Genomic DNA, 21,229 nt, shown 5'->3' with positions numbered 1-21,229 from the left:
CAACCAGGAAACTGGGAGGTGACAGAATACCAGGAAGGGCACCAGACTGCATGAAGGCTGGAGAGAGTAACAAACAAACCCAACAAATTATTGGCAGAAGGACTCAGCAAAGAACATTAGGAAGCGTTTCAGACTCCAGCTGGGTATGCTGCTCCCAAATAGGGCAAGAAAAACAAAACTGTGGCTGCTTGTCTGCTCTGACTCAGTAGGTTAAGACCCACACTTGTGCATTTCAAGTGTGGCACTTCCTCAGGAGGAGATGCCTGCAGTGGTTCATGGGTAGCAACGATGGTGAAGAAACACAGCATGGACCAGTGAGTAACCAAGTTGTGATTTCTAATGAAAACAGGACAAGGGAAAAATGGCACAGGTGATCTGATCATTGAGCTTAAGCCCCTTCTCAAAAATAAAAGGTATTTTTTTATAACTTGTAATTCCACCTGTAAAAGCACTCTCTATTCTACTGTATTGAATGCAGATATCTCAGCATTCACTAGATTGGAGTCCCAGTTTGGAGGCCATTAAAATCCTGGCATTTCAGTGCAGTGGCTAGTTCATTTTCAGACAGATCAAGGCCTGATACCTATTGTTGTCTCAACAACTGGCAAAGATGAATACACTACGACAACTACAGTTACAACATTATCAAGCCTTTGTGAAACATATTGAAGGCAAATTTCAAAGGCTGATTTGTTTTCTGTCAATAGTTAAGATTCGGTTGTGCTTTAATAACTGAAAACGAGAAATTTTATAAAAGATCAGGTGATGGAAAAAAGTGATTACAAAAGGAGAAGTGGCAACATAAGGACAAGGGAGGAAAAAAAAGGGCTAAAATTAAGAACAGTTTTTTTATATAAAATTTATTTAGGTGAAGTCACAAACAGTTTAATGTCAATTTACAAATACTTCATGTTATGCATATTATTGAAACTATCAAGAAAGGTAAAGGAGAGCAGATAATGGCAGTTTTATCCTGAAACAACTAAAGGCATACCCTTACCATCATGCGCGTTACTGGATCATAGTATTACCTTGATCATACTCCCTAGTATGCAAGGGAAAAGGAAAAGAAAACAAAACACTGAGATGTAGAATAATTAAACAGTGAACCAGTGAACATGATTTTCATGAACACCAGACTACAAAGGTCTAGTCTAATGCTCAGGATCTTCAGTATTCTAAGAGGATAAAAACTGAATAATAATTTAGGTCAATTATTATACTTCATCAAGAATTTTGTAATGCACACTTGGGCTATAACTGGTTTCTGGCAATGACAGCAATGGTTAATGCATTTTTCAGAGAAAAATGAAGAGGCGATATTGAGCCTCACAGAATAATTCTGTTGACAACCTGAGTTATTATACCAAGTGTATGATACTGTTTTAAGTCAAATATACATTTATGTTGCAGATATTCTCAATGAAATGGTAAAAGTAACAGCTGTAACAAGACAAATTATGATTTATTTTTTTTTTTAAACAAATATAGTACATAGATTTTTGAAGTGTCCGGCTGTGATCTGCAAAGATCCAGGATTGCACACAAGTTTGCTCAAATGAGAAGGGTTAATCTGCGCACTAAATTGGTTTATACTTTCAAGTAGTATTTTAGGGCAGGCTTCTCCTCCGGGAGACTGTTCCTGACCTCATTCAACCAATGTTCAATTTGTTCACCTTCCTGAATCTTTGCCCTCTTTGGATAGTCTGTGACAAGTGCTGCGCTGCAGGAATTCCTGTTTTCCAGCAAACTGGCTTGCTTTGCAGGTTTGTAGTCCATTGTTACAATTGCTGGTTGGGTAAAATGAATTTCCTACGTCTTCTCTAGCACAGCTTGCAACGCAACAGAAGCAGAGGTAAAAGAATGCACTAGAATACCAGAGCTCCACTTAAACACCAACGGAGTCAGGCTGTTGGCACCAATAAGAAATTCTGTATTTAACAAATCTGCAAACATTTAAAATCCCAAGTTAGTCAGTTTTATATATAAACTCACCCACTTAGTCTGACTGCCATCCCAACTGGCCTTCTGTTTTCATGGAGTCTGGAAAAAAAAAATTGAGAAGTGTCTGAAGTTAACACAAACATAAATTTGCAGGAATCAATCTCAGCTATCCTACATATGTGCCAGTTATCGCACTCACACTAAAACTAGGGTTTCTTACTTTGTTCTTTCTGTGTAAAGCAAAGTTACAGTTCCCCATTGTTGCCTTAGAAAGGACAGCTAGCCTCAAACACGACACTTTGTTTTCCTTGACTTTGTTTTTACTGGTTAACCTTCTGTGGAACTGCAGAACCAGAGATACAGGCACTACCTCAAGCTGAAATTTAAGGAGCCTGTAACTGAAATAGGAAATGAAATTCAGCCAGGCTGCCTAATGCTATCCCTTGAATTAATGAAAACAAAACCAGTTCAAACAAACAATCTGGAAGAAAGGGTCTTTGTAATAGACCTCTTCCTCTTGACAGCACAAATGTGGATAAGCTTAGGTTCTGGCCAAAGCTGCTGTCTATTCCCTCCCATTTTCATTCTCTGATTCTTTTGCCCAAATGTGAAATCACATCTTATTTCTCTGAAGTAGTTTTAATCAACATAATGTGACCTTGCAAGGAGCTGGGGTAGCCCACAGGTCACCTCCAAGAGAGCAACATTTTCTTGCTGCTACCTTGCCAATTATAAACTCATGCTTAATCTTAGGGCTCATCTATATTAACAGCTGCTCAAACCATTGTTTCAGTTAAGGATATTTTCCCCTTTTAAACAGTTATAAGAGACTATGCACTAACAATTAAAAACTGCTCTAATAATAGAAAGGCAGTTGAACCTAAACTGAACAATTGCACAACTTTCACTTTTGCTTTTCACTGTGCTGCTAAAGCACTATTGTTTTTACAAACACTAACTTACAAGATACCAGAAGTTTATTTAATTAAAATGAACATGTGTCATTTTTCTTTAAACAATTTCGGGGGGATGGAGGGAGAGGAAAGGGAAATATCAATGCCAATGCTAAAAATCAAGTGGGAAATTTCCATGGGATCAAGACCTCTAGTGCCTCAGGAGCCAGCAGTGCAAAGCTCTGCACTGACTGACAGGCTGCTGCTGAAGAAGTTATTATACAAATCTGGTTAACATGACAAGCTGAAAATCCAGTCTCAGATGAGATGATATCTATGACCCATTGCTCATCTGGTGCTCAGATAAGATCCGTAGCAAAACAAGAACTGAGCCGTCACTCTTGAGAATGGAGAAATCTAAACAGAGATACCAGAAAAAGTTGCACAAATCTAGAGGATGAACCACAGAAAACACCAAGCTCACAAGGCCTGCACCAGGACCTGTTCATCTATATTACTGTGTGATGTTTGCTCCCTTTATTTGTCGCAGGTTGGACCAGAGAAGTCACTTCCGAAAGGTACCAAAGTCAGGACCTGGTGTGGCACACCAAAAACTTCCAAATGCCCTGAAAAAGGGTCCTCCCTTTCCAGATCAGACTAACAGAGTCGAACACTTCAGCCACACCTCTGTGCTGGCAGTCCTCAGGAAGCACAGCATCTGATGAGCTAGCAAAAACCCTTCAAGAACGCAAAAGTTCTTCCTATGGTCCTAAAAAAAAATGCTTAGAAATAAATATAGCCAATATAACAGAATCTCCCTACCATCATTCAGCTGGCATCAAACTCAGCATTCAGCATTGCTGGAGATTTGAGAGATGACAGCCGGCAGGACAAGAGAAGCAGCACATCCCTGAATACGGGCGGGCAGCCTTTTGTATCCGTGGAGCTCGCTGTCAGAGCTCAGCCAGTGAAAAAGGAAGATCTGCCCCTGCACATCAGGGGTTATGCCAATTCACTGACAATCAATGCCTATACTGAAGGCAAAACCTTAATGTACACAAAAATCTTCCCTAATTCCCCTAATCACACCCACCATCTTTTCCCACAGAACAGGCCACAACTTGTGGATTAAATCTGCTGAGTTCCAAAACAGCTTAAATCTCCAAATCACAGTGAATTTGCAAGCTGTGCCCATTCATCTTGAAGTATATCTTTATTCACATCAATTTTTCCAGCTTCCCACACAGCCTGCAACTACCACATGCTCCCATAGTAACAGGAGAGTTTGTACTTTTTGTCTTACATGCAGCTAACTGTATTACTGAGAAAGTTAGTTTTTTTAAAGACAACTCAGAGGAAGCAAAACAAAAAAAAAAAAGAAAAAAAAGAAAAAACACCCCCCCACGACAAAGCAGCTTTCTTGTAGAGTCTGAACGAAAATGCCATTATATACCAGGAGAGGAAATCTGTGGGGTTCCTAATTTCTGGTGACTACAGTAATAAATGCTACAATTATTTGCTGAGTGTGCTTTTTTCTCCAGCTATGCCCACACCTCCCACGGTGGCCAGCTGGACACCCATGTGACCCCACACCTCGCCAGCTGACACCATGGCCCTATGGTTAGCGCAAGCAAGGGGTCAGCATTGTGACACGGGAGCTGACAATCAACTCAAGGACACCCCAGCTGCCCCCTTCTCCTCTTCCCCTCTGAGGGGGCACTGTGCCTGGCCAGGGGAGCGGGGAAACGCGTGGCTGCCAGCCCGTCACACCTGGCTTTTCTCCTCCTTCGTGGGGCTCTGGGTCCCAGGCGGTGGCGGCTGTGGTGGGACCAGCGAGGCCTTCTTCTCGCCCTCAGCACGCGGGCGCCTGGTGATGAGCGACTTGAGGGGCGCCATCCACTTCATCCAGAGGTCCAGGTCGACATCACCCCAAGGCAGGGTGGGGTCCTTGGCCGCCCGCCTCCGAAAGTCCTCATCATAGCTCATCCACGACGTGCCCCCGTAGGTGGCATGCAGCTTGCGGATGGTGTCCAGGTACTTGAACATGGCTCCGCAGCGCGCCGGGTGCTTCTCGCACAGCACGCTGGCGTACACCAGGAAGGCCGAGACCCACTGGTCCAGCGTGTCCCCCGGGCGCCGGCCGTGCTCGGTGGCCAGCTCTGTGTGGAGCAAGGAAAAGAGGTCAATGAACTCCCCCCGCCAGATGCGCTCCTTGGTGGCCTTGGCCAGCTGGTAGCCCAGCGGCCGCCGCAGCCCCACGTAGGGGGTGGCCGCCGCCTCCGCCGCCTCGCCCTGCCCCGCCGCCGCGGCCGCCGGGGCCCCGGCCGCTCCGCTCGCCGCCGCCGCCGCCTCGGCGCAGGGGCTGGCCGCCGCCGCCGCCCCCAGCGCGGCCTGCCGCTCCAGCCAGCGCGGGTTCACGTAGACGGTCCGCAGGCGCGGCGCGGCCCCCGCCGCCGCCCGCGCCGAGCCCTCGGCGCCGGGCTGCAGGCGCAGCACGGCCAGGGCGGCCGGTGCGCCGGCGGGCAGGTCGCTGCCCTCCCGCCGCGGGGCCGGCTGGGCCGCCGCCGGCACCTGGAGCAGCGAGGGCGCCGCCCAGGGCGGGGAGCCGCCTCTAGGCCCCGCCGCCGCCGCCAGCGCCTCTAGGCCCGGGAGGCCGAGCCGCGAGCCGGGCGCAACGGCGCCGAGCACCCATCGGGTCTCGGCGATCCCGCTGCGGTCCCGGGGGCTCCGCGACCTCCCCTCCTCTCGCCGCCCGGCGAGGACCGTCTCCAGCGTCAGGGGGGCCGCGGTTCCGGCCCGGCGCCGACGGCGGCGCCTCCCACGTGGCATCGGCGCGGCGGCTGCGGGCGGCGCGCGCGGCGTGGGGCGGGGGCTACGGCCCTGGGGGCGGGGCCTGCCGCCGAGGGGCGGGGCCTGCCGCCGAGGGGCGGGGCTGGCTCTGCGTCCTCCGCCGCGGTCCGGCCCCGGCCGCAGTCCCGGTCCCGGTCCCGGTCCCGGCCTCGCACGGCTCCGCCCCGAGTGGCATGAGCCGGGGTGACAGCCCGCTGCTGTGCCCAGGCGCGCTGTGCCCGCGCATCCCTCCGGGCGGCCCCGCGGCGAGCGAGGGGGTTGAGCGGCGCCCGGGATGTCGCACGGGTTTGTGCTGCTGGGCTTGGAGCATGTAACATACGTACGCTCTCTCTGAAATATATATATGACTACATAGTGTGTATATATGTGTACTATATACACACGCTATATATATATATTTATATATACACACTACGTATCGATAGTTATATATATACTATGTAGTGTACACATACACACACTCTATACAACTATATATGCACTACTGTATAGCAGGTATACACCAGCGGTCACTGTTGTCATCATTATTGTTTCAGCACAGCAAACGGTTGGAGGAGTAATGACATTTCATCACTTCTCCCTTTCAGTATAAATATTTTTATAGATTTCTTCTTTTTTTTTTTTTTTTTTAAGAGTGCTATCACAAAGATGCAGCTGTCTCAGCTAAGCACTGAATAGCCAATTTGGGCAAACACTTGCCAAGACTCCTTGGGGGGTCTCAGTGACTGACCTGCAGAGTCCCTGTTCCAGGTAAGAAGCAGGGGAATGTGATGACTTTATAGGAGATGCCACCCTACAGGCGCCTTCCCTTCTAGTCAAATCAAAACACTTTCTATGGCACAGCCATACACTTCTTACCAAGGTCACTGCCAAACAACACCGTGGCCTCTGCAGAAACAGGACCAGGCCGTCGCAGTCCTTGGTCACCACCAAGGTGAAGGTCAAACACCACGGGAGCCAAGCTTGGGTGCTGGCTCCTTGTATGGGCTTTGGTTATGCACCCCCTCCCCAGCTGCTTCCACAAATGCTTCTGTAGCACTTTCTCCTCTGGAGGAGCAGCTTTGAATGCTGAAAAGGCTGTGGATCACTTCCACTCTAATGTAGGCAAAAGTTCGGTAAAAAACATGACAGCTCTTCCATCTTCACAGAAAAACTTGAAGTGCTAAATATTAGAAATAAGCCTTTTTGTCCAAAAAAAAATCAAAACCCAGGAATTACAACATTAGGAGTTCTTCTGTAAGAAAAATATAAGGTAAAAGAGTGGCTTGCCTTTTATTATTCTTAACAAATTCTAAAGAAATAATAAGACTAGCAAAACGCTCCTATTTTCTAATTCACACTTACTTTCAGAGATTTGTTCAGAAGCCTGAACAAAATAGACCTTGCTTAATTCTCGAGATGAATATACTAATATTTTGATAAACAATTTTTTTTTTAAATGCTACCAAACCAGGTTCAACTGTGATGAGCTTTTAAATGTTTTTATTTTAAATTCTGTCTGGTATCTCCTTCTAATTCCAGATCAATGGGGCATTAATAACATCAGAGATTGTTAAAATAACAATAACAGCATAATTTCTCTAAAACTTGCCCATGCAGCAGGCTTGCTAGTAAGTCAGGTGATATGCATTTATATAAAATCTCTGAAAATTTTCTGAAGGTTGAGTTTTTCTTGACTTTAACCCAAAATCCATAATTGGTTAGAACCACAGAGTCATGCAAGTTGGAGGGAACCTCAAGAGGTCTCTCATCCAACCTCCTGCTCAAAGCAGGGTAAGAACTAAACTAAGAAAATGTTGCTCGGTGCATTGTCCAGTCAGGTCTTGAAAACCACTAATGATGGGGATTCCACAGCCTGTTCCAGTGCTTAATAATCCTCAGTGATTTTTTTTTTCTTGGACACAGTCCCGTTTCAGTTTATGACCACTGTCTGTCTTCTACTCACTTTGTACTTCAGTATAGAGCCTGGATCCACTTTTTGGATAATCCCCTTGCAGGTAGTGGAAGGTTGCTATTAGGTTTCCCTCCCCCAGGCTGAACAACTCCAGCTTTCCTGGCATCTCCTCACAGGGGAAATGTTCCAGCTCCCAACTGTGTTGGTGGCCCTCCAAGGGACTTGCTGAAGTTTATCAAGGTCCTCCTTAATTGGAGGCACCCAAATTAAGCACAGTGTTCCAGACGACGTCTGTTGAATGCTGTGTAAAAGGCAATAATCACTTCCCTTGCTCAATTGAATATGACTCTGTTGATACAGCCCAGGACGCTGACAGCCTTCATCCCTGCCAGGGCTCCCTGCTGGATCATGTTTAGCCTATTGGCCACTGGGGCACCCAGGTCCTTCCCATCAGAGCTGCTCCCCAGCCTCTCCGTGTGTAGCCCATAAAAATGCAGGAGGCTAGTCACACCAAGTGGATTTATCGTTGCTGACTTTCATGAGATCCCTGTTTTCCCATTCATTTGGCCTATTGAGGCCTCTCTGAATGGCCGTCCCGTCCTGGGATGTGTAGCCTTAGTGTGCTATTGTCCACAAACTGGATGAGAGTGCAATCTACGTCCTCCTCCAGGCTACTGATATGGATATTAAAGAGGATAGGTCTCAAGACAGACTTCTGAAGAACTTCACTTGTAACCAGCTTCCAGGTAGAGTATGAACCATCCATCACTATGATCCAATCAATTTTTCTCTCATCTAATTGTCTCAACAAGGAAGGTGTGGAAGACTGTGTCAAAAGCCTCCTATCCACTGGTCTCCCATCATCCATGGATCAAGGCAGGTGATTAGATTGATTAGGCATGATTTACCCTTGGTAAATCCGTGCTGCATATTTCCAGTCACCTTTTTCTCCTCTGCATGCCCAGAAATGGCTTCCAAGAGAACTCGCTTTGGTGATTTTCCCAAAGTGAAGCCCACCAGCCTGTAGCTTCTTGGATTGTCCTTGCTCTTTCTGAAGATAGGTGCAATATTTAGACTTTTTCAGCCATTAAGTACCTCTCCAAATCTCCAAGACCTTTCAAACATAAGAAGTGGCCTTGCAGTGACATCAGCCAGCTCTCTGAGCACCTTCAGATACATCCCAGCTGGTTCCCCAGACTTCCATGTGCTGGGACTCCTCAAGAGAAGATCTCTGACTGTGTCCTTTTCCAGTCAGGACAGATTCTTTTCTCCTTGAGGCAGAAAGGGCTGGGAAACTTTGTGTGTGAAGATTATTGCAAAGGCGGCATTAAGTAGAATTGTAGAATCATTTAGGTTGGGAAAGAGCCTTAAGATCATCAAGTCCAACTGTAAACCTAACGCTGCCAACACCACCACAAAACCATGTCCCTAAGTGCCACATCTCTGTGTCTTTCAAACACCTCCAGGCATGGTGATTCAACAGCTTCCCTAGGCAGCCTGTTCCAATGCCTGACAACCCTTTTCATGAAGAAATTTTTCCCGATATTGAACCTAAACCTCCCCTGGTGCAACTTGAGGCTGTTTCCTCTTGTCCTGTCACTTGTTACTTGGGAGAAGAGGCCAACACCCTCCATGCCACAACCTCCTTTCAGGTAGTTGCAGACAGCGATCAGGTCTCCCCTCAGCCTCCTTTTCTCCAGGCTGAACAGCCCCAGTTCCCTCAGCCACTCCTCATCAGACTTGTGCTCCAGACCCTCAGCCTTGTCTGCGTCTGTTTTCTCTAAGTCACTAAGTCACCTACTGCTTTCAGCAGAGGTCCTATATCTTCCTTGTTTATTCTTTCACATCTGCTGTGGCTGTAGAAGCTGCTTTTGTTGTCCTTGACATCCTTTGCTGGTTTCACCAACAGCTAAGCTTTGGCTTCCCAAGCACCATGACTGTATGCCCAGGGAATGCTTTTATACTCCTGCTCTGTGTGCTAAGACTGAAGATATTTCAGAATAAAACCAATGACTGGAAAGTCATAACTGTCAAATACTCTCATCTCTCCAAATATTTCTGAATTCTTTTTGCATTATAGATCCATATCACTCTTGCTTACTTTCAGAAACAGAGACCTGAAAAGCTGAGGAAGGATCTTTCACTTTGCAGTAAGTCGGCTGACTACTGCATAAGGTGGTGATGAGCAGTCAGACAGAACAAACATCCTCACTGGGTTAAGCTTTCGCTGTAAAAACATGTGACCATGCAAACTTTTAGGAAAGCCTTTCTGGCTCCAGAAGTCAGCACAACCACTGTCTGTATTGCTACTCCCAGCTCCGGGAAGGTTTGCCCAATTCCTTGACTGCTATTGCAACCTTATGGGCAGCAGTTACACAAACAGCTTTGCTTCAGAAGAGAAGGGCTGATGACCAATATCAGATCAACTAGTATTGTCTCACTATTCTTCTGCATATATGGCTGCACAGCTGATATCTTGTGGCTGGGGGTTACTGCTAAGGTTTGGGGGCTAGGATTGTCTTTTTGTTCTGTGCTTGTATGGTGCCCACCAGAGCCCCAGAGCCTAGCTTCATGGATGGTGCTGCCAGGTCTCACAACAATGCAGTTCATAGTGATAATAAGCAGCAACTTAAAAAATAATCAGTGCTTATATTGCTGTTGCCTCTGAAAGATAGCAGACAGCAGCTAAGACAAATAGTGAAGTTGTCTACATAAAGCATTTCTGTATTGACTCACTGAATTGCAGCTGTGATTCTCCAGGTCTCTGTCTCATGAAAGCTATACTCCAGCTTTTCATGAGGGCTCTCATGGAGAAAACCAGCTGGGCAATAGTAATACCTGGATTGAAGCAGGTGGAAATAAGAATGCTTTGCTCCCACTTCATTTAAAGTAGTTACTTGGAAGCTGACATACGCTCCTATCATTGCTCTTATCTGATTGTTTACGTCTCCTTTCACAGGTTGTGTGTGCAGTGTGTAAGAATCTGAGTCTGCACTTGGAGATTTGCCTGCTGGCATCTGGCTGTGCTCTTCAGAGTGGCCAATGCATCTTACTGAGAATGGCAGGATCTGTTTCCAGTGGATTTTGGAAGCAGGTGTGATTGTCCTCTCTGCTCCTCATGTGATGAACTCCTTACAGCTCTGAATTTCCTCTTCTGCCTTTTTACTCATGTCCTCCTGTCCCTTTACGGTCCCACGATATGTTTGCAGAGGACTAAAAAAGTGAATACTTGGAGCCACACATCTGTATAGCTGTATTGCAGATGTGTCTCTCTCAACTGAATTGCACGCTTAGGCACAGAACTGCAGGAACAAATTCAGATAATTGTTTTGTGCTTCAGACCTTCTTTTTAGTTTCCAGCGTGAGACCTTATTGAAGGCATTAATGAGGAGGCAAAATGAAGGTTTAAACAGAAACAGCTGCAACCTTAGCTGTGGAGGAACTAGCAGGCTTTGGAATTAGGCAATAGAACAGTTTATTAAAATAAGGGGGGAAACTAATTTTCAGACAATTAAAAATGGAGGAAAAATCCCATTTGGAAACATTACATAGAACCAAAACACCTTCCTTAGAAGGTGGATGGGCTAGTGTGCTGTTTCTCGTTATGAACCTTAAATAATGCCACAAAGGAAAGAACTGTCTGCTCCCTGTGTTGATTAAACTAGAAAATGCTGCCACAGAGCACTTACCTGCACAGGCTCCAGGACACCTGGGAGGACAACATAACCCTGCACTAGGGTTTGAGAAGAAAATGCAGCATGAAGAGAAAAAAACCCCTTGTGTTGTGCTCGAGCAGGTTTTTTGTTTGTTTCAAAATAGCCAGTCTTTTTCTAAGGAATTTTAAGAGTTTACTGCAATACTTTCAGAGATAGTGTGGACCTGATGGTTTCTCTGGTCAAAAGAAGGATGCTGACATTGACACTCCATGGAATCAGCAGTCTAATGGTGATCTCATCTGAGACAGAAGACTGAAGACTTGCACTGGAGCTCTTAGCTAATCTCTCCTTAGGCGTCATCCACTCCCTCCATAAATAGAAGTATAGGTCTGGAAGCAAACCAGTGTTTTAGTTTGTGTGTTTTGCTTTTCATCTCAAAAAATGCCATGGCTGTATTCTTCACTGACAAAAGCACAACGGATCTGAACTCACCCATGAAGCTAATGGTTAACTGCAGCTTAATAACGTTGAAATACTAAGTAAACGATAGTGTGGGGCTTCCAGAAAGAACCTGACAAGCGTTGCTGTTGAACTGCTTCCAGTGAGGGGAGGACTCTAATGTACTCAGCTGGGAGAGAGGCAGGAGTCAGATCCTGCGGGTGTAGGATTGTTTTCTCCACTTCAGGTGAGGAAGGAACTGGCTGCTGGCTGCTAACCTTTGTAGGGCTGTGCGGTATTCTCCCTCTGCATGCATTCTGTTCCTGCATTTCTTTATAGTTTTGGCTTTCTCAAGTTTGTTGCTTTCTCCTGACAAAGATTTCCCTGCCTCCACTTGGAGCGAGAGCAGACAAAGTCTCTGTGGAGAGTCCTGAGGAGGCTTAGCTTCATCGGCCCTTTTTTTCTGCTGCCGTGATGTACCCAGAAGAACAGTTGCAGGTTTTGGGTGACCCATGCTGACTGTGTGACTCACGTTTATGTGCCTCGGCATGGGGTTGTTCCGCACAAGCTATCAGACAGAAGTGGCAGAGTGTGCCCCCAAAGTAGCTGTTTATTGTGGTTAAGTATTCAAGACCATCTTCTCAAATTGGCACGGGACGGACAGAGAGACTTGGGCCAGAACCTAATTGCTGGTCGAGCTCTATTGAAGACCCGATCGCGGCAGCCTTGCAGACGTGTGCTGTATCCTGTGAGCACCCCTCCTATTGCCGTAAGATTTACCTGAAGACACTAGCTCTCCCTGACATGACCGGGAAGGATCCCGGGGTCCCACAACCAGCAGCTCAGCGTGGCCCCGCCGCTTACCAGCGGACGCCGGCGGGACGTGGATGCGGCGCTGGAAAGAGGCAGGATCAAGCCGGACCTTTCCCCGGCTGCGCCTCCGGAACGATCGCTCCAAAAAACCCCCTGTCCTTCGCTGCTCGATCCCTTCCCAAAACACAGCCGCACAGTGCCCGTGCGGCCGCAGCGCCCCGTCGGAGTCGCCCGGTAGCCGCAGCCCCGTTGCCCACACAGCCCGGCAGGGCTGCCCGTCGCCGCGCCCTCGACGTGGGTGCCCCGGGGTGCGGGCAACACCGGGACCGGCTCTCCTCTCTCGGGAGGGGGGGACAGGCGAGCCCTGCCACCCGGGGACCCGACGGGGTGGAGCGGGCGGCGAGCGGCTCCCCTGTGCATCGCGGCCGAGGGGGGAGTGACTCTGGCAGGCTGCGGCGAGCCGAGATAAAAGCTCCGCTGCTGCCTCCTTCCCTCCCCTTTTCTCTCGTAACTTTTTTTTTTTTTTCTTCCCCTCCCTCTCCTTCCCAGCGAAGTGACCGCGGCGGCGGCAGCCCCGGAGCAGCCCCAACGCCGGACACCGCCATGAGCCCCCCGGTGCCGCCGTCGGGCTGCGCCGCCGGGGCCTGAGCCCCGGCGCGGGGGACACCCCGGGATCCGCGCCGTTCCGCGCCGCGGCGGCGGGACGCGGAGGCACAGGAAGCGAGAGCCCGGGACCCCCGGCCGTCCCCGCTGTGCCCGGGGCAGCGGCCACCGCGATGTCGGCGCAGAGCCTGCTGAACAGCGTCTTCTCCTGCTCCTCCCCGGCCGCCGCCGCCGCCCCCGCCAAGAGCCTCTCCAAGCGGAGGCTCCGCCAGACGCGCAGCCTCGACCCCGCCATCATCGGCGGCGGCCGGGAGCACGGCGAGGGCGGGGGACGGGCACCGCGGGCGCGCACCGCCGGCAGCCCCACGGGGGAGCGCCGCCGTCCTCGGGGGGCTCCGCCGCTCCCCGGCGCCTCCTTCTCCACCCCCAGCACTCCGCTGGAGCGGTCGCCGCCGGGCAGCGCCCTCTTCGACGAGGAGAGCCCCCGCGGGAAGCGGAGCCCCGGCTGGGAGCTGCCTTTCCTAACGCGCACCCCCTCGGCCTCGGCGCTGAGCGGCCCCCCCGGCCCCGCCAACAGTATCTTCTCCTCGCCTCGGCGCTGGCTGCAGCAGAGGAAGGGGCAGCCCTCGCCGTCCGGGCCTCGCCCCGCCGCCTACGTCGTGTGGAAATCCGAGGTAGGCGCGCCCGCCCACCCCCCCCGGACGGGCACCCGCCGCGCCGCCCTCGCTCCCGGTCTGCGCCGCCGGCGGCCGCCCGTTCGCCCTAGCGGGGCGGCCGCTCGGTGAACCGCAGCCGCCGGTCGCTGGGACGGGGCGGCCCCGCTGGGTCGCTGCCTGCGGCACCCCTCGGCGGTGGGCGAGTGTCCGCGGGGAGGCCGGGCATCGTCCCGCGTTGCGGTTGCGGTGCCGTCGAGGCCGCCGTGGGAAACGGGCACGGGTGTTAGCGCCGGGTGCAGGGATCCGCGGCGTTGGAGGAGTGCATGGCGGCATTTGTTGTTCTCTCGACGGGCTCCATGTATAGTTGTCCCGGGCGTGTAAAAACCTTCTCCTCCCAGTTTCACACCTCGTAAACTGAAGTATGCGATGGCTTCTAACAAGATAGACAAATTATTTTTAATGTGCACACCCAGTGAGCTATGATTTATTTGACAACGCACATGTGTCAAAACCACATGAGGAGAGATCGTATTCCAAGACAAATCAAACTTTGCAATGCAAATATTTATTCGTTTAACTTGGATGTCATGGATCTTGGGCTGCAGATATCATACCATGTGGATGAATGTATTCAAAGAATGTGGCATTGTTTCTTGATAGTGATTGCTCTGCAAGCTGGTTATGCACAACCCTTTGTAGTGGGAGAATAAGAAATTTTTTGTTTGAAGAAATTCTCCATTCTGTTTATCGTAATGAGGTTTCCCACTTAACTGTTTAGTAGTGCCTCCTGGAGCTTTTGGGTTGGGGTTAGAGGGCAGCCTTTTCCTTTTCATTTATTATAAATACCCAATACTAACTAGATCTGTCAACAAACCAACCCCATTGTTTCAGTGGGATGCAGAAGTCCTTGAAAAATCATTACCTTACACAGTTATCTGGCATCCAAAGCCAAACTAAGCACCATCGCAGTACAAGATTACCAAAAGTAGTTTTTCAGGGCAAAGGCTGCTTCTCACCTCAAATGAGCCCCTGCATCCTCCTGTTAGTTTGGGATATAAAAGTTGTCAACATCTGCCAGGTGGGATGGAGTGTCAGTGCTTGCTTGGTGGGTTCAGGTGTGATGTTGGCTAACGTTGAAAGAGGCAGTGAAGATTTTTAGCAGTTTTCATAAAAGGATTATTATTAAGTCTTGCAATCGGAAGTTCCTCTTAGCAATATTTCATCTTGATGCTGGAATTTTAAGGTAGTTAAAAATTCATGATTTCAAAGATCTTTGTGGGAGTTGCAGTGTCACTGACAAAAAGCCTCCAGTGAGACAGCGGGTAATGACCTTTAGATGCTCACACTAATTAAGGCTAAGTTGGCTGCTTATCCACTTACAATTTGATAAGGAACATCAAAAAATATAAGATATGTAAGATTTCCTATGCAGAGTTTCCTGATAGAGTCCAAGACTCAGAGCGTGATCTCTGATCTGCAGATCTAAATGGGTTGTCCTGTTTTCACTGAATCCACACAAAGGTGTCAGACACTTGGGGCATTTTTTTCAGATCTATATGTTGTCAAGCCATGTAGCATAGCGCATCTTCAGACTGCAAATTCAAAAGTATGACTTTTTTCCTCATTTGGTGTGTATCTAGCATTTTAAAACAGTCAAACCTTTTTTTTTTGTGGATGGGGAGGTGCATTATATTACTAATAACATGATTGCAGTATAGTGGTGCAATTTATAGTTAAATTTGATTCAGTGCAGTTTAGTGTGATGTTACAGCACTGTACTCTGACAAATTGTTGTTCACTTATTTGAACCTGGATAAGTATCTTTCGTAGATTTAAGAAATGGGCGTTTACACTAATGAAGTGTGGTCTTGTATTTTGGAGGTATCTTTCCTGTTGGTGAGGCCTGATTTTTAGAGTAACTGAGATGTGTGTGAGTGCCGTTAAAAAAAAATCACCTTTGCGTTAGGGGGAAAAAAAAAAAAAGAAAGCAAACCAAACAACCAATGTATGATTTTGCTGTAAGAGAAGAATTTTGGGAATGTCTGATCCCAGTGCTGTCAGGACAAGTATCAGCATCTCTGTGCTGGGTTCCCCTGTCTGGGCTGAGTAAGTGGCTGGGTCACCCCTCTCCATGAGCCCTCAGTTGGGCACAAGTGCTATCACAATCGTCGTCCCAGAAGTCATGGTGGAGCTGCAATGTAGGAGCAGGTTGTGCTGCACCTGAAGTTGTGCTGCTGCAGCAGGTCGGCATCATCACTGTGAAGTGAATTTGTGGCATTTTATGTCAGTTGACATACATCCCGATGCCTGCTGGGTTTAGAGTTTCTCCTTTCAAAGTGTTATACAAATATTAACTTACTTATAACTACCAGCAATGACATGTATAAATGATTTCAATCTATATTTTAAATGAAACTGCACATACACAATTTTAATCATATTCTCCCTCTTTTTGCAAGCATGCATCCTAATGATGGGTGTAATCCAAGGGGAAACGGTAAGTGACCTGCTACACCACTTAGATATGAACAAGTCTATGTGCACCAGATGGGATCCACCCAATGGTTCTGAGAGAGCTGGTGGAAGTGCTCACCAAGCCACTTTCAGTTATTTATCAGCAGTCCTGGCTTTCTGAGGAGGTCTCAGTTGACTGGAAGTTGGCAAATGTGACAACCATCTATAAGAAGGTCCGGAAGGAAGATCCGGGGAATTACAGACCTGTCAGTCTGACCTCAGTGCTGGGGAAGATTATAGAGCATCCTGAGTGCCATCACACAGCACATACAGGGCAACTAAGTGATCAGGCCCAGTCAGCATAGGTTCATGAAAAGCAGGTCCTCTTGACCAACCTGATCTCCTTCTGTGATAAGGTGACCCACTTAGTGGATGAGGCAAAGGCTGTGTATGTTATCTGCCCAGACTTTATCAAAGTCTTTGACACCATTTCCCACAGCATTCCCAACCAGGAGGAACTGGTTGCTCATGACTTGGACAGGTGTGCTCTTTGCTGGGTAAAGAACTGGCTGGATGGCCAGACCCAAAGAGTTGTGGTGAATGGAGTCAAATCCAGTTCGCGGCTGGTCACGAGTGGTGTTCCCCAGGGCTCAGTATTGGGGCCAGTTCTGTTTAATCTCTTTATCAATGAGCCAGCAGTGTGCCCAGGTGGCCACAAAGGCCAACAGCACCCTGGCTTGTATCAGCAATAGTGTGGCCAGCAGGACTAGGGAACTGATCGTCCCCCTGTACTGGGCACTGGTGAGGCCCCACCTCGAATGCTTTGTTCAGTTTTGGGCCCCTCACTACAGGAAAGACATTGAGGTGCTGGAGAGAGTTCAGAGAAGGGCAACGAAGCTGATGAGGGGTCTGGAGCACAAGTATGATGAGGAGCGGCTGAGGGAACTGGGGCTGTTCAGCCTGGAGAAGAGGAGGCTGAGGGGAGACCTGATCGCTGTCTGCAACTACCTGACAGGAGGTTGTAGCATGGAGAGGGTTGGTCTCTTCTCCCAAGTAGCAAGTGACAGGACAAGAGGAAATGGCCTCAAGTTGTGCCAGGGAAGGTTCAGATTGGATATTAGGGAAAATTTCTTTTTTGAAGCATTGTGTTGTGGTTGCGAAGCAACAACATGGGTTGCGAAGCATTGGAACAGGCTGCCCAGGGCAGTGGTGGAGTCACCATCCCTGGAGGTGTTTAAAAGACGCGTAGATGAGATTCTTAGGGACACGGTTTAGTGCCAGTGTTGGGGTTCATGGTTGGACTCAATGATTTTGAGGGTCTCTTCTAACCAAATGATTCTGTGATTCTATGATTCTCTAAATCAGGATTGTTCATAAAGGGTGTAGTTGCTTGCTTCCTATTTATTCTTTACTGAAAAATGACTTGTTCAGTTTTTAGAAAGTGAAGGATTTTTCTGTCTCTGTGGCAAAGCAAGTGTGCTTGAGAAGGTGATAAAAACACAATTTATTGGGTGGAAAAGAAATAACTTTTTATAATATTGTAACTTTAAAAGGTCCCATTATACAAATTATTGCATTCTCAACAGGAAATCTGTAGTTCCGTTTTTTTCGACTTAAAAACGAAATACATCACAATGATGATTTTGCTCAAGTGTAAAAGACGACTGAATAGATGACTGCAAGCTGGCAATAAGCATGGAAGGTTTTGGTGTGAGTATTTAAAAACTCTCATCCTATTATCTGGGGAATAAAGGAAGTGTCCATTACAAAACCTGTTTATTTACCTTCATTCCTGCCTTTTAGCAGCCCAGTGCTGCAGGGCTGCAGGGGTAAGAGCACCTGGCCCAGCTCTATTCAGATTTTAAAGGCTGCACCAAGCACTCCCTTGCCAGCTGATCTGTGATTTCTGTATATGATGCCAAAATATCCATAATAGCTTGGGTATGAGGCCAGGAGAAGGATGGATTGCTTGATTTACCTTTTGTTGTTGTCGTTGTTGTAATTCTTTGACTTCAGCATTTTGTACCACAACCTTGTCTGCTGGCCTAGGGAGGGAAAGGTTGCTGCTCAGTTCACACGGCTGTTCATAAATAATTTTTAATGCAATACCAGAGCACACAGGAGATTTCCAGTTTCAGCAGCAGGTCACACGTAAAGGCTTTATGCAAAGAAAGTGTTAGGCCTATATACTTGGATCCACTGAGTTTTGGATGTGAAGCATAATTTGACAGATGTGTCTCTGGTGAGTGACCTGGCTCTTTTTTTATCGACATGCAATTTTATTCACAAGTATATTTTACAATTTTAAAGATTATTTTTAGTAGAGCTTTACTTTCCTGACAAGCATTCTTTCTCCTTTCTGTTAGCTGCTCATGTATAAGCTGCTTAAATAAAAAACCTGTTCCTGGGTCTGTGGAAATCAGTGACAACGTTTCCAGTGGTTTCAGCAGGGCAAATCCAAGGGGGATTTTTAACAAGGGAAAAAAAGCATTCATCCTCAGTTCCCGTCAGATCTCAGCTATCCCTTTAAGCCATTTTCCTAAAAGAAAATTCACTTTCTCTTACAAAATTAAGGATGTTAAGACTATTATGCTTTCATTAAGTGTTTTCATAAAGTTAAGTGACTCTCTAAGTAAACTAAATATCATGGAAAAAGGTGGTAAAATTGTGTAGGGATACCTTAATGCCTTGATTCTGCCAACATTAAGTCATACATTTATGCTTAAGGATATGAATAGTCCTATACAAGTTAAGGATGAGAAGGTTTTACAGTGACTGACTGGAAAACGTATGCTGGGTGAAAAGTCCAAAATAGCTCAAAATGAATAGATCTGTGTGAAGTCTCAAGTCGTGCTAATTCTTCTGCTTATTTTTCTGTCCTGAAGACGGCAATGTAAAGCTGCAGCATGTATATAACAAATATGAAAAATCATGTGCATGTATCTGAGTAATCGCCCCTAGGGTGAAATCGTTGTACTCGGCTCGCTCCCTGAAATGCCTGTGCACCAACGCACACAGCATGGGGAATAAGCAGGAGGAGTTAGAAACCTGCGTTCGGTCAGGAGATTATGATCTGGTGGCATTAACAGAGACATGGTGGGACAGCTCACATGACTGGAATGTGGTCATGGATGGCTGTGTCCTTTTCAGGAAAGACAGGCCGGCCAGGCGTGGTGGTGGAGTTGCTCTTTACGTGAGAGAGCAACTACAATGTATAGAGTACTGTCCAGGCACGGATGAGGAGCAAGTTGAGAGTCTGTGGGTGAGAACTAAGGGGCAGCTGGCAGGGGTGACACTGTTGTGGGAGTCTATTACAGGCCTCCAGATCAGAGTGAGGATGTTGATGAGGCCTTCTACAGGCAGCTGAGAGCGGCCTCACAGTCACAGGCTCTGGTTGTTATGGGGGATTTTAACTACCCTGATGTTTGCTGGAAGGACCACTCAGCCAGCCAGCCTCAGTCTAGGAGGTTCCTCCAGTGCATTGACGATAACTTTCTGATGCAAATGGTGGAGGAGCCGACTAGGAGAGGTGCGCTGCTGGATCTCGTCCTCGCTAACAAGGAGGGTCTGGTTGAAGCAGTAAAGGTGGAGGGCTGCCTTGGTTGCAGTGACCATGGGATGGTGGAGTTCAGAATCTCCTGTGGTGGGAGCAGAATACCGAGCAGAATTGCAACCCTGGACTTCAGCAGGGCCGACTTTGGCCTTTTCAAACTATTGCTGGAGAAAATCCCATGGGCAAGGCTGCTTGAAGGTAAAGGGGCCCAAGATAGTTGGTTAACATTCAGGGACTGCTTCTACCAAGCTCAAGATCAGAGCATCCCGACACGTAGGAAGTCAAGGAAGGGAGCCAGGAGACCTGCGTGGTTAAACAGGGAACTGCTGGGCAAACTCAAGTGGAAGAGGAGAGTTTACAAATCATGGAAGGAGGGGCTGGCCACTTGGGAAGAATATAAGGCTGTTGTCAGAGGATGTAGGGAGGCAACTAGGAAAGCTAAGGCCTCCTTAGAGTTAAACCTGGCGAGAGGGGTCAAGGACAACAGGAAGAGCTTCTTCAAATACATGGCAGATAAAACTAACACCAGAGGCAATGCAGGCCCACTGATGAATGGGGTGGGTCCCTGGTGACAGAAGATACAGAGAAGGCAGAATTACTGAATGCCTTCTTTGTCTCTGTCTACTCTGCCGGAGGCTCCTGAGGAGCCCCGTACCCCTGAGGCCCCAGAGGAAGGCAGGACAATGGAGGAGTTTGCCTCAGTTGATGAGGACTGGGTTAGGGACCAGTTAAGCAATCTGGACATCCATAAATCCATGGGTCCAGATGGGATGCACCCGCGGGTGCTGAGGGAGCTGGCTGAAGTCATTGCGGGACCGCTCTCCATCATCCTTGCCAAGTCTTGGGAAACGGGAGAGGTGCCTGAGGACTGGAGGAAAGCAAATGTCACTCCGGTCTTCAAAAAGGGCAAGAAGGAGGACCCGGGCAACTATGGACCCGTCAGCCTCACCTCCATCCCTGGAAAGGTGATGGAACACCTTATCCTTGGTGCCATCTTAAGACATATCAAGGATAAGAGGGTCATCAGGGACAGTCAACATGGCTTCACCAAGGGGAAGTCGTGTTTGACCAACCTCATAGCCTTTTATGAAGACGTAACAAGGTGGATTGATGATGGCAGAGCAGTGGATGTGGTCTACCTTGACTTCAGTAAAGCATTTGACACTGTCTCCCACAGCATCCTCACAGCAAAACTGAGGAAGTGTGGACTGGACGATCAGGTAGTGAGGTGGACTGTGAACTGGCTGAAGGAGAGAAGCCAGAGAGTCGTGGTCAATGGGGCGGAGTCTGGCTGGAGGCCTGTATCTAGTGGAGTGCCTCAAGGGTCAGTTCTGGGACCAATACTGTTCAATATATTCATCAATGACTTGGATGAGGGAATTGAGTGTACTATCAGCAAGTTTGCTGATGACACCAAGCTGGGAGGAGTGGCTGACACGCCAGAGGGCTGTGCTGCCATCCAGCGAGATCTGGAC

At 48.1% G+C, this 21,229-nt stretch overlaps 2 protein-coding genes across 2 annotated transcripts in view; one reads left to right on the top strand and one right to left on the bottom strand.

The window, feature by feature from the left end:
- Nucleotides 1-872: 872 nt before the first annotated feature.
- On the bottom strand, nt 873-5,667 carry LOC135992924 (uncharacterized). The gene is made up of 3 exons (XM_065642407.1): nt 4,608-5,667; nt 1,996-2,043; nt 873-1,909 (listed from the first exon to the last, which is right to left on the bottom strand). Exons 1-2 carry the CDS (start codon nt 5,664-5,666, stop codon nt 2,035-2,037), a joined length of 1,068 nt encoding a protein of 355 aa, XP_065498479.1. The 5' UTR covers nt 5,667; the 3' UTR covers nt 873-1,909; nt 1,996-2,034.
- Nucleotides 5,668-13,236: 7,569 nt separating this feature from the next.
- ARHGAP6 (Rho GTPase activating protein 6) overlaps nt 13,237-21,229 on the top strand; it is a 340,849-nt gene continuing 332,856 nt past the window's right edge. The window contains exon 1 of the mRNA XM_065639447.1: nt 13,237-13,765. Coding sequence (XP_065495519.1) covers nt 13,265-13,765 — 501 coding nt within the window. The 5' untranslated portion in view covers nt 13,237-13,264. The remainder of the gene's footprint in view (nt 13,766-21,229) is intronic.

Source organism: Caloenas nicobarica, chromosome 1 (genome assembly GCF_036013445.1).
Source record: "Caloenas nicobarica isolate bCalNic1 chromosome 1, bCalNic1.hap1, whole genome shotgun sequence".
Taxonomy (NCBI): Eukaryota; Metazoa; Chordata; class Aves; order Columbiformes; family Columbidae; genus Caloenas; species Caloenas nicobarica.
Note: the sequence above shows the minus strand (reverse complement) of the source record. Positions and strands in the feature narration are given on the sequence as shown.